The sequence below is a fragment of the Moschus berezovskii genome, chromosome 5, assembly GCF_049115385.1.
Source record: "Moschus berezovskii isolate FMDL1 chromosome 5, NW_MosBer_1.0, whole genome shotgun sequence".
NCBI classification, from domain to species: Eukaryota; Metazoa; Chordata; class Mammalia; order Artiodactyla; family Moschidae; genus Moschus; species Moschus berezovskii.
In genome coordinates this window covers 107,130,427-107,143,340 of record NC_142464.1, presented here as the reverse complement: position 1 = coordinate 107,143,340, position 12,914 = coordinate 107,130,427, and the positions used below count along the sequence as shown (strand labels likewise).

Here is a 12,914-nt window from a genome sequence, read left to right as displayed (position 1 = left end):
ACACAAATGATCTTGAATTATAAAAGTTGTATATTGGATGTAGACATAAAGACAAGGCTATACCAAGATTGTCTTAGATATAAGAAAGGTTAGAATGTGATGGGAAAGGCTTGAATGATTAGTTTGTGTATAACCAGAAGTTTAAGAATTTGTTAAGTGGATAGTAACATGTGGTTTAATATTTTGTGACTGCCTCCTAAGTGTTTTGAGGCTCATTTGGCATTCCGTCTCCTAGTCGACTTATAGAAAAGTAATTAATTCTGTTTTAAAATCAAAATGAGTTCATGCTGGCTAGGAGAAGATCTTGTTTTTTAAAAGAAATTTCTGTGACATTATGTTCTTTGGTTTGCGAAACAAGTTTGTTGTAATTTAATATTATGGATATCAATTGAGCAAAAATAAAATGCTGAAGGAATTTTAATTTGTTTAAAGAAGAATAATTTTTTGCTTATACACATACACAAAACTTAATAAAACATAAAATGATTATATTGTGATTTAGTAATTATCCTACTTCTGTCATGTTTTGTTCCTTTTTTCTTTAAAGATAAAGGCAGTTAAGTATTCAGTACCTTAATGAGTTCTGCTACTGATGTTCATGTCTCACTTTGAGATGACAGGTTTTGGGAGATTTGGGGCAGGGGGAGAAAATTTACCAAAGATGATAGTTTAATTTTACATTTGCTGCCAGCCTGGAATTTTTGTGTGTGTGTGGCAGTGAAAAAAAAAATCTTTCTACAGATATTTGAATGTACTTTTCTACTTCGAGTTAAGATAATTCTTAAAGGTAGTAAAACATACTGGTGTTGTGTATTTGGGCTGGTTTTTTTTGTGTTTTTTTAAACAGTGTTTCTACCATGCAGATGATTTGCATTTGCTGAATTGCTTATGTTTAATTGCTTTCTTAGGAAATAGGAGATTGCAACTTTTATTCTTTTGTGTGTGTGTTAAATACATCAGGAGCTTTTTTTTTTTTTTTTTAGCAGATTCAGGTGATTTATTTTTTCTTTTTTGGGAGAGAATTGTTTGATCTTTGAAAGTCATGTACCAGCATAGACATAAAAGCTTCACTATCCTTAAATTTAGCACAGCTATTTCACTTTAAAAGAAATAATATCAAGATATCCTGCTTTCTAAGCCAGGGCCCTGTGATTACCAGAGGGTTCGATAATGAGTTTGTGAATCCAGGGCTACACAGTGATCCGAGCAGCTCAGCTGGTAAAACTTTTGTGACAGTTATCTCAGGATGAAGGTAGAATTTGAAGATATTATGTGATGGATACAATTTAGTTTTCCCTTTCCAGGATTCTAAGGGAAAATGCTCTCTGTTATCTGTTACAGGTCCTCAGAATGGTTGGAATGATCCGCCAGCTTTGAACAGAGGATCCAAGAAGAAGAAGGTACTAGAAAAAGATGTCTTTTCAGTTGCCCCCAGATGTCCTCTTAATCATGTAACCACTGAAGCACACCACACTTCACTGTTCTTTAAAGGCAAAGCTTACTGACTGCTATACTTAATATGCGTATTTTAACTTACATCTTCTAATCCATGAAGGGAAGGAAAATACAGAACAGTACAGTGGTATGAATTAAACCCCTTTTAGAAGACAAGATGTAAATTCCCAACATCTCTTTCAAAGAGTAGGAAACAAAATTTCAGGTTACTCAAATGAATTTCTTTTTTAGGAGTTACTTTGGTTTTGGGTCCCAGCAGTAATCATGAATTCGTAATTATATTTTGGACTATTTTCGTCTGTCACATATGATATGAAAAGAAATAGCCTTGTTAGCTAAGCATCATTTAGAGCATAGCTTAAGATTCTTCTTGCCTTCTTTTACCCCATGCCATTTTCTCCTTTTTTTTTCTTTACTCCTAGTGATTTCTGTCCCCCAGATACAGTAATGAGAGGCCAGAACATAAAATTGGGAGATACTAAGTGAACAGGACCCCCAAAATTATGTCAGTGATAATCAGAAACTTAGTCTACTGCTGTTAGTGTGACTGATCACTAAGTGGGTATCACTTACTGGTCTCGGAAAAGGGTATTCTATCTGATCACTTGACACACACACACCCGCATCCACACATTTTTGGCATATCTTATACCAGTATAGCTAAATATAATTCTCCATCCTCTTTCAACAGCGCCGTGGTTCTGGCCCATTATGGGATGAGTGAAAGGCAAAGGGCAGACTGAGAGATCCACGTTTGAGTCTCCAACCCTCATAGCCAGATTAGCTTTACTTTTAGGTTTTTCTCTAGGATTCTGCATAAAAATCCATTTTGAAAAGTATTTTACTGTTACTAAATTTTTTAACCACAGAATGATCTAATAACTCCCTTATTTATTTTTTAGAACTGAAGTATAGTTGACTTACAGTGTTGTGTTAATTACTGCTATATAGCAAAGTTAATTCAGTTACACATACATATGTTCTTTTCCGTTATGGTTTATCATAAGATACAGAATATATTTCTCTGTGCTGTGCAGTAGGCCCCTGTTATTTATCCATTCTATATACATCTGCTCACCCCAACTTCCCATTCCATCCCTCGCTCAGCCCCCTGCCCCGTGGTAACCACCAGTCTGTTCTGTATGTCCATGATTCTGTTTCTGTTTCATAAATAAGTTCATTTGTGTCATATCATATGGTATTCATCTTTCTCTTTTTGACCTACTTCACTCAGTATGATAATCTCTAGTTACATTCATGTTGCTGCAGATGGCTAACTTCCTTATTTAAAGCTGAGGAAATGTTGTTATATCATTTTTTTCTTACTCTCCATGCCTTTTGTGTCCATCTTTTAAAAGATGCCCGAGAACTTTACGCCTCCTGTTCCCATCACATCACCAATCATGAACCCCTTGGGTGACCCCCAGTCACAGATGCTGCAGCAACAGCCTTCAGCGCCAGTACCACTGTCCAGCCAAGCTTCATTCCCACAGCCACACCTCGCCGGTGGCCAGCCCTTCCGTGGCATCCAGCAGCCCCTCAGTCAACCAGGCATGCCTCCGTCGTTTTCAAAGCCCAATATCGAAGGTGCCCCTGGGGCTCCCATTGGAAATACCATGCAGGTAACAGTGAATCTGTGGAAGTGGGAGATGGCTCTATTTCAGTGTGTTTTTTCAGCTTGTTAACTTTTATGGTTATACCTTTATTATTATCTCAGTTTGATTTCAATTTAGACAACTTAAGTAAAAAAGAACTTTTTTTTTAAGATCACATATGTACAGTATTTTCCAGTGACATGGCCGTAAGCCTAGAAAGGGCTCATGTATTTACTAGTATATGTTAACAGTAATTTGGCAATTGCAGTATTTCATTTCATCTGATCAGTAGCCACAATTTAAGATCAGTTGAATCCATATTGGCATTCAAGGCTGCTCAGCAGAAGCTGTTTCCAAAGGTTTTTTTCCTTTAAAATGTAAAATAAAAATAGAATGATTTCAATCTTTTCTTGTGTGTGTAAGAGCTAATAATATGGCCATATCTTTGGATAGAGATATCAGTCCATACTTGCTTTTCACATACAAGCAGCTATTTGGCAGGGCTGTCAATAATGAAAAAATCTTATCAGGTTTCCATGTAACTGACTTAGGCATAAGAGGTAATCTTGATCTGCTCATGAAAAATAAAGAGGTGGGGTCACAGTTCAGCGTGAGTGAGTGAGTGAGTGAAGCCGCTCAGTCGTGTCTGACTCTCCGACCCCATGGACTGTAGCCCACCAGGCTCCTCCATCCATGGGATTCTCCAGGCAAGAGTACTGGAGTGGGTTGCCATGGCCTTCTCCAGGGGATCTTCCTGATCCAGGGATCAAACCCGGGTCTCCCGCATTGCAGACAGACACTTTAACCTCTGAGCCACCAGGGAGTTCAACATAAGCAGATGAAATAAATTCCTGCCCAAGTATATGAAACTAGTTCTTCTGTCATTGTCTTTGACTCATTGAAGTCAAATTTATAAAGATTGTGTCTATCACAAGAGTATATTTTGCTGTTAAGAGAGTTCCTAGATATTAACAGTAGCATTATAAACTCCAGTGTTCTGATGGAGGTGGTAGGACTTGCTGCTTTTCACAGGAAGATATACTTAATATGCGTTGTTAGTTTCCATGATTACAAGTCTGTGCCCTTTGTGAAGCCGTTCATTTGTGTTGGGACCTGGGAGTTCGTGCTACACTCGTCTGGACCAGAACTTCAGTTACCGTGAGAGGGAGAGTGCCATAGATGTGTGTGGTTCAGCCAGGCCTTGATACCCAGCTCCCTGTCCACTTGGATGTTTCTGAGGCACCTCACGCTTAGTATATCCAAAGTCCAATTCCTCCCAAACCTAGTTGTCTTTTGGTGTGTCTCATTTCAATTAGTGCCACCATAATCCTTTCCATTTAATCCAGCCAGAAACCTGGGCATCTTTATACTCTTTCCTTTAACCTGTTTTCAGACCTGTTCCCACATCTTGTTGGTATTTCTGTAAAGTCTCTCTCCCGTCCCTTCTCTGTATTTCCAGTCTGGTCAGTGCTCCCTTTGTCCCCAGTCTTCAGCAGTGCAGGAGCCTCTCACTGGTCTGCCGGCATCTGCTATGACCCATCTCTTTCTGGTCTTAGCTCACTGTTGCTTACCACATCCCACTGTTCTCAGGATAAGGACCAACATTTTTTGTATTATCTGGAAGCTCTCAGCTCCTACTCCTCTTTGCTGTCTCTGTTCCAGCCAAGCTGACCTCCTTTCAGTCCCTGTATCATGATCTTTCCCGTGTACTTGTTCTTCTGTCTGGAATGCACTTTTTCCCCTGTTTAACACCTACTTAACCTTCTGATAAAAGTTCCTTAAAGAGCCTTCCCCTCAGTTAAATCCCAATTATATTGTCTGTTGGTTCCAGTGATGTGAACTTAAAACCACAGTTGCTGTTTTACTTACATTTATAACATTTTTAAACTTTCCCTTCCGCTAGCCTTTAAACTCCCTGAGAGATAAGATTATTTCTGTATTGATTCATTAGTGCCTAGTACATAGTTGTCTAATGTTTTCTATGAATGAATATAATCAATCAAAACTTTAAGCACTTACACATTCCTTCTTTGTTTATCCATCTTTATGCATTCAATTAGATCATGGTCTCTTCTATCCTGACCTTTGATTTAATGTCACAGTTTGATAAAAGACCAGTTAATGAACCTCCAAGACTGTTGGAATAAACAAGGAGCCAGCAAGCAAAGCAAGCAGTCACTCCCACCAGCCAGCTTTATAAATGCCTGGTTCTCTGTTTCCTGCTGGCATGGTCCTCTTGCCCATCAGTTATATACAGTCATGATCAACATATGTTCCATGATTAAACAAATAGTTTATACCCAACCCTGTTGTTGAAAATAGCAGCTGTAGGAAGACTACCTGTATCTTCTATTGAATCTCTGATTTTTCTGTTTGCTTATCCCAGTTTATTCCACATGTTCATTTTTTGTTTGATTTTGAATACCCTATCTACAAATTAGTTGCTTTCTCTTTATGACAGGTTCAGGACTTTGTATACAGGTAGTTTCTGGTCATTTCTGCTCATTTTAATGATATTATTTCTTCCAGCATGTGCAGTCTTTGCCAACAGAAAAAATTACCAAGAAGCCTATTCCAGATGAACACCTCATTCTAAAGACCACGTTCGAGGATCTTATTCAGCGCTGCCTCTCTTCAGCCACAGATCCTGTATGTGTTTTTTAATTCTGCTTAATTAAAAGATTCCATTATGGGGCTCTTTTATATTTATTGCTTAAAGTCTTACAAGGTGTATTTTGAAAGTTTTTACAAAAGTAGTAAAGCTACTAGCATTTATGTACGGTTTGCTTTACATATATAAGCATACTCAGTCGCTTTTTACATATGACTTTATATAATCCTTAAACCAACCTCATGGAGGTAGTTTTTTCATATTTATTTACAGATGAGGAAGTTAAGGTACAAAATAGTTACAATATACTCCAGGCAGAGCCAGCATTCAGACCTAGTCTGACTCCAGAATTCATGTTCTCAACCCCTGAGCTGCACTGTTTCATCAGCAGACCTCAAGTCTGGCACAAGAATAGGGCAGAATGCTAAAATACGAGAAACTCAGACTTGGGGTTTCTTTCAGAATGTATGTGTGAAGGTTTTAGAAGTAGAGACTTCCCTGGCAGGCTAGTGGTTCAGACTTTGCCTTCCAATGCAAGGGATGCAGGTTCAATCCCTGGTCAGGGAGCTAAGATCACACATGCCTCATGGCCAAATGAACCAGAACATGAAACTGAAGCAGTATTATAACAAATTCAATAAAGACTTTTAATAAGGTCCACATCAAAACATCTTGTTTTAAAAAAAAGCTTTTAAAAATAGACAGTCTTTAACTTTGCAAAGTCCTTAACAGTTCAGTGTTTTAGATGTTGGAATCATATTCATAGTCAAAGCGACTGATGTGACTTAGTTTATTAGAGGATGTCTGTGTATTGGCAACAACAAAAATTCCACAAAGCCAGTCTTGTTCGAGATGAAATTTCAGTTTCTGCCAACAGGCATCGAATGTGTTTATTTAGTCACTGGCCAGTTGTCTGCTTAAAAACACAGCCTCTGGGATTTGCTGTTTCATCAGACGTTGAGTATTAATATGTGCTGCCTTCTGCTAGTCTTTTGAAAAGCAGTTCCCTGTATGCACAGTGTCAGGAGGGCAAAGGCAGCGGAAAGTTAACAAAAACCTTAGCACCTGGCACTCTGGGAGTGATGGAAAGACCAGGCGAGGAGCAGAGAACAGGGGAAGCTGATAAACTGGTAGGTGTGTACTGTCTCCCGGGCACACCTCTGAACAGAGAGGTCACCATCATGCAGAATGGAGCAGTCCTGATGGGAGAGCTTCAGTCTTCCTTCAGGCCTGAGTTGAGCTTCACCTCTTCCAGGTCACAGTGTCTGTCACCTCCTTTCTGGTGACCCAGGACCAAGCAGAAGACAAAAGACAGACTGTTCCTGTTAGTATTTGGGGAAGAAGTTCTGATACTGCCCAGGACTTTGAACTATCCACAAAAGTCCATTTTAATCCAGTACTCGAAATCATGTTTATTGTATGGCTTTGTTCTTATTTTCACTTCAGTTCAGTCCAAACGACACAAAGTAACGTTACAGCACGGCTTGGTTTATAAGGCTATCCTTGATGGCTTCATCTTTTCCTTGCTCCTCTTCTGACATACGGACGTTCCTTCCTCAAACACAGCAAGAGGGCGTCAGCATCGGAGATTTTGTACCTGCCCCTTCTGCCTGGGGCTCTTCCCCAAAGAACAGCAGGGCTCCTGCTCACTTGTTCCCAGTGTCAGCTCAGGTGTCCCGTTAGCCATCCGGACTTTCTCAGCACCTCGTACTGCCAACACCGCTGACACCCTTACCCCGTGAACTTCTCTTCATGCTGCTCATCACCATCTGACATGCAATGTATTGTTTAGTTAGTTATCTTTTTCCCACCCAATAGAATATGAGCTCCATGAGACACAAAACCATCCCCAGCATGGCAAACAGTAGGCATTCAATAAATACTGAAAAATAGTATCATTTCTAGGCATAATGTAGATCATTAAGTTAATCACAGTATGATTTTAAACTTTAAGACTGGTTTTCCCTCACTGTACTTAGAGTACTGGAGAAGGGTAGGAGGACTCCTTTAATTTAAGAACTCTTTTTTAACACTTCCCTCTTAATAATCTTAAGACGTCAGAAGATAATTTTCTCCTTTTTCTTTTTTTGGTGTTTTGAAGGCCCAGAATAAGATAGGATTAAATGTACCAAATGTGATTGAGTGTATTCTTGAGGTTACAGAAAGATCCCACAGTTCACCAGTAAGTTCGCCTTCCAGCTCCCTTGGTACTCATCTTGTTTAATGTGCAGCAACTGTTAGACCCCCTTTTCTGTGGTGCGTGACTCATTGCTGCCGCCAGGTGGCCCTCGCTGCTGCTTGTGGATGCAGTGTTGTTGGACGCCCACACCTCCAGTGTGTCACCGAGCCCCTGAAATCCAGCCAGTGTCCCACTGTGCACACCTCTGGCCCTCCCTGCCTTGATAGATTACTGTTCTCTGTTCTAACCATCTGTTCAAGTTCCTTGGTGTAAGGTATTGCCATTTCTTTATAAAAATAAAGCTGTGTAACACCATGATTATAAGGTTTAGTGAAATGAGATGGGGTAAGTTCTTGGGATAAAAGTTATTGTTCAAATATAGCATCTCTGGTTTTTTCTCTCCTGCAGCAAACCAAGAGGAAGCTCGATGATGCCAGCAAACGTTTGGAGTTTCTGTATGATAAACTTAGGGAACAGACGGTAAGTTCGTGGGGAAAAGAAGGGTTTATGATAAACATTTATTCCTGGTTGCTAGTCATACGTGTCTGATCAGCACTTGCATGTCACAGATGGTGTATCGTCTGTAGTGTGTAGTATGCAGTATGGAGTGTGTTTGGGGGCAGCATGATCATGACAGCTACAGACTGAGCTTTGCTCTGTCTAAATCTTACATTTCAGTCGCCGGGGATAAGTGCATAGGGCTGTGTGTGTGTGTGTGTGTGAGAGAGAGTTTTAGCCTTTTTATAACAGAATATAAACTGTCCTGCATTGGCTCTAAGGTGACTGGCCTTCTGTTCATATTTATATGTGCCTTGAATTAAGAAATCAAAGATTGGGCAAATACTCTGTTTTTCCAGAGACCAAATCTGTCATCTTTCTCGTAGTCTTTAAGACTCTGACCCTTTTCTTTTACAATAGCTGATACCCAAAGGCAAAGCCAAGTGTAGTCACCGGTTGAGCAGGTCAATGTGTGTAGCTGTGAAGACAGTCAGCAGTAAGGAGCAGACACTGTTGTGTCTTCTGTTCTCTGTCCCACTGCCTCTCCATGCCTCTCTAGAATTGTTTTGTTTTTTTTTTAATGAAAACACTTTGAGAGAGGAAAAAAAAATTGGAGTTTTTCATACTTTTGCATTTTAGCATTCCTCTTCCCCATCCCCCATATCAGTCCCGTCAGATAAAAATAACCACTTAGCGGGAGAACCCAACCAGAGAAAGTTACTGTAGCAGTGGAAAGGGGTGTAGCCCATGGACTGATCCAAAAAAAATAGTCTTCTCTGAAAAGTATGGAAGCCAGGTAACAATATGGAGAGGAAAAACAACTATAGGTCTTAGGATTTTAAGAGATGACAGGACTATAAAAAGCAGTTAAGAATGAGCAAATTGAGTCCGTAATGAGGACTGTTGCCCTCCTAATGAAAGTGGACCAGGAGTACAGGGTTTCTGTTGTCAACAAGGTCTTATAGTAAATTGGGCCCCTATTATAGGATGTCATGATTAAGACTCTCTGACTTCTTCATGTGCAAAGGAAACACCGTCAGAGGTGTGAGGCTATATGTAAAGTAATGAAGATTTAAAGCTGTTAAATGGAGAAAGACATTAACTTTCCAACTTAAGGGTGGAAATCTGGCTTCTTTTCTGTAAGAAAATACCTGGCTGATCATATGTGTGTAGTTTGTAAATAATTCCTTACATAAATCATTGTGTCGTGGTTCCATTTTATAACTTGTGTGTTGTTTGGTCTGAGAAACTTTCTAGAAATGCTCACCAGTTTATTCATTTTTTTAAATAATGTATATTTCAAACTCCTAGTACATGCCAGGGTTTCATGTTTATGGCGGGGCTCATGGAAGATTCTCCTTTAATTCTCTCTCTATTCCACCTTGATTTCAGCTTTCACCAACAATCATCAACGGTTTACACAACATCGCACGGAGCATCGAGACCCGAAACTACTCAGAAGGCTTGACTATTCACACCCACATAGTTAGTACTAGCAACTTCAGCGAGACCTCCGCTTTCATGCCAGTTCTGAAAGTTGTTCTCACCCAGGCCAACAAGCTGGGTGTCTAAAGGACGGCTTTCCTTTCAGCCAATATTGCCATTTTTCCAAAGAAACATGTTTTAAACGATGATACGATATGGACCAATCCTCATTAGCATGTTTCCATAGCAGCCAGTCAAAACCATTTATGTTGTTTCTGCAGATATATTCACGTTACTACTAGACCTGCTCAAAACCCTGGTGCTTTCTTTTGTTTTAATCTTTTATTGCCCGTGATGATTTTCCTATTCTGCAAATAATGTATTTCCTGGATTACACATAGTATGCTTTCCCAAAATATTCTGATAAAATCTGGCTTTTGAAACCTCAGTTTGCTCTTTGGAAAAGGAGCCTCTGGTTATGCAGAACGCAGAGCCGAAACTCAGTTTCTTTCATGTCCCCCCAACTTCCTCCATGTCGATCAGATTAAAGTGTGTAATCCAATTTATGTGTATGTAGTCTTTTTTTTTTTTAAACAACTATTCACAGTTTAAAGTTTTATTTTTTGTGTCTTTGGCTTCACTTTGGTCCTGAACAAATAACTAAATCTAGAAGAAGCTGCTACATAGATTTTAGCAAATACTAATGAAAAGTGGGATCACTGGCTTTAAGTATCTATAGGAAAAGATTGAACATTTTCATTCTGTAGAATGCATTGAACTTTTTTCTATTAATAAATGTTTTTAATATTCTGTTTGAGATTTTAGACTTAATTGTCTCCATTTTATATTTAGAAATTTATTCATCTTTTTTTTTAAGTTACCTGTATCTCTGAGGTTTAAGTTCAGAAAGAAAACTTTTACTTGTTTTTTTTGGCCGTGCCATTCGGCATGTTTTCGTCTAGTTCCCCAACCAGGGATGGAACCCATGCCCTCTGCACGGGAAGCGCGGAGTCTCAGCCACTGGACCGCCAGGGAAGTCCTCAAAACCTCAGCTTCTGTCAGCTTCCTGAATCAAAGCCAGACATTTTTTTCATCCAATTTTTCTGTCAAATGATTTTATTGTAAGCTATCTTAAGAACAGTGTGGTAGACAAAAGATAAGGGTCCCCACAGATTCTTGAGACTCAGGTTACTAATGGTTTTCATTGTTTAAGCAGTTCACTAAGTGAGTTGGAAGATTAGAAGGTAAGAGTGTGACTGCTGTGGAGGGAGAGTTGCTGTCTCAGGACTAAGCGCAGTTACCAGGCATTTCGCAGCCTAAGGGAGTGAGTTTGCAGGACCCTCTTAATTGCCTTTGCTGGGATTTCCTGCTCACGACATAAAACCCCTCTTAAAAATAAGCGTAGTTTTGTAACTAAAAACGGAGGACCTCGACAGCATGTATGGGAAGGAGCCCCACGAGTAGGGTGATATATTGGCTCCCTCGCCTCAGCCTCCTGGGAGTTTGGTGGTCTAAGCCAGCCCCACGACTCACCGAACTGGCAAGTTGACCTTCTAGACCTGACCCTCGACTGCAGTATCAGCCCACGACCCCATCCGAACAGCAAACTGGCCTCTAGTAATTGTCTTGGTGTTTTGCCCTTCCAGTTAGGATTTGTGTTATGGCTGCCAATGACCTTGACCTGACAATGGCACAGTTGGCAGGACTTTACAAAAAAAGCATGTTCCAAAAGATGAGAAACTGGAGTAGGTGGTAGTGGGGCCCTGACCAGCGCCAAAGATTTCACAAGTGAGAGTATAAAAAACTATTTGCCACCAACATCTGAACAGCTGTTATTGCTCCTTTTTCAATACAGCATTGTGATTTTTTTTTCCCCCCCACCATGGAGACATTTTTACACATGGCTAATAAGCCTGGAGAAGTTTCATATAAACAGATGCAAGTAAGACTTGAGCCCAAAGTACTGTTTAGTTTCTGAAGTATGAAGATAACAGGTGGTGATTGGAAAAGAGCAGTTTGTTTTCCTTTTAAGGAAGCAAACAAGGAAAGGGGTGTGAAGGTGGGTGCTGGCTGGGAGACACCAGATCTCTGGGGACATGCTTTCTTATCTTGCATCTGCTCCTCTCCTCCACTCTGCTTCTGACCTTCGGGGCTGGGTTGGGTGGGTGTACCTTGGGCCCCTCGGCTGATGGAGACAGTTGTTCATTTGAATAGTGGGGCAGCAGGAAAGAAGTTGGGAACAACCACTCTGCACCTGATCGCTCAGAGTCCAACAAGCCTGTATATTCCTTTGGATTCAGAAAATTCCCATGTACACTGGGAGGACAGAAAGACACAGTAGGATTCCTGGCAAGCGGGTGTACACTGTCCATGTAACCCCTACCTGAAAGAGAAAGGGAGGAATGGTGACTGGTTCACGCTTTTCTCATAAACACTTATTTCCTGAACCGGACCTGGGTTCGTGTAAGAATGGCTGCAAGGCCGTCTGTTGACTGCTCAGCCATAGTGGAGACTTCATTTGAAACTTCCCTAAAGGTGCAGCACATACACGCACACCTACATGCACACACATCCATATTTCAGTTGTCTTTCCACTGCTGTGGTGGGCAGCTGCCTGCCTTCCCAACCATCAACCCTGACACATCTAGAGGGGGTTAGATGCCAAAGGTGTCTCACAGGCAGGTGGCATCTCCAATTATCCAGTGAAAAGGCACTGTCTTCAGGGAAAATCTCAACTGTTTCCTCTAATATATAAATGCTCCAAACTAGATTACAAAGAAAAAGTGATCAGATTAGCTTCCTGGCAGTTTGGTCGCTCTCCACACCTCTGTAGCATCTTTTCTGCTTGGGGCTTTTGGGGACCACACCACTCACTCAGGCTCAGCTGAACAGTGCACTTACGAGCTGACTGGGGTCAGGCTGTGTGATTCCTTAATTTCCAGCTGTTTGCCTTCCCTGTCAGGAGATAGGGAATGTGTGGGTTTTAAGCTGTTGAGACAGATCTTGAAAAACCTAATAAAATCAAATAAAAGGAAATAGACTTTGGTTTAACTGTGGTACATGTTTTTTGCACTCCGGATTAATGTTTCCAGCGGTCTGCTAAAGTATTTATTTAGCAAACATTGTTAGTGAATCCCCTCAAATGACTTTG

At 40.5% G+C, this 12,914-nt stretch overlaps 1 protein-coding gene across 17 annotated transcripts in view; it reads left to right on the top strand.

The window, feature by feature from the left end:
- The window catches only part of SEC31A (SEC31 homolog A, COPII component), a 62,912-nt gene extending 52,587 nt beyond the window's left edge, over positions 1-10,325 (top strand). For all 17 annotated transcript variants that reach the window (XM_055434065.2, XM_055434057.2, XM_055434055.2 and 14 more), the window contains 5 exons: positions 1,342-1,400; positions 2,814-3,077; positions 5,580-5,699; positions 8,249-8,320; positions 9,731-10,325. In XM_055434065.2, coding sequence (XP_055290040.2) covers positions 1,342-1,400; positions 2,814-3,077; positions 5,580-5,699; positions 8,249-8,320; positions 9,731-9,910 — 695 coding nt within the window. In that variant the 3' untranslated portion in view covers positions 9,911-10,325. The remainder of the gene's footprint in view (positions 1-1,341; positions 1,401-2,813; positions 3,078-5,579; positions 5,700-8,248; positions 8,321-9,730) is intronic.
- Positions 10,326-12,914: the final 2,589 nt, after the last annotated feature.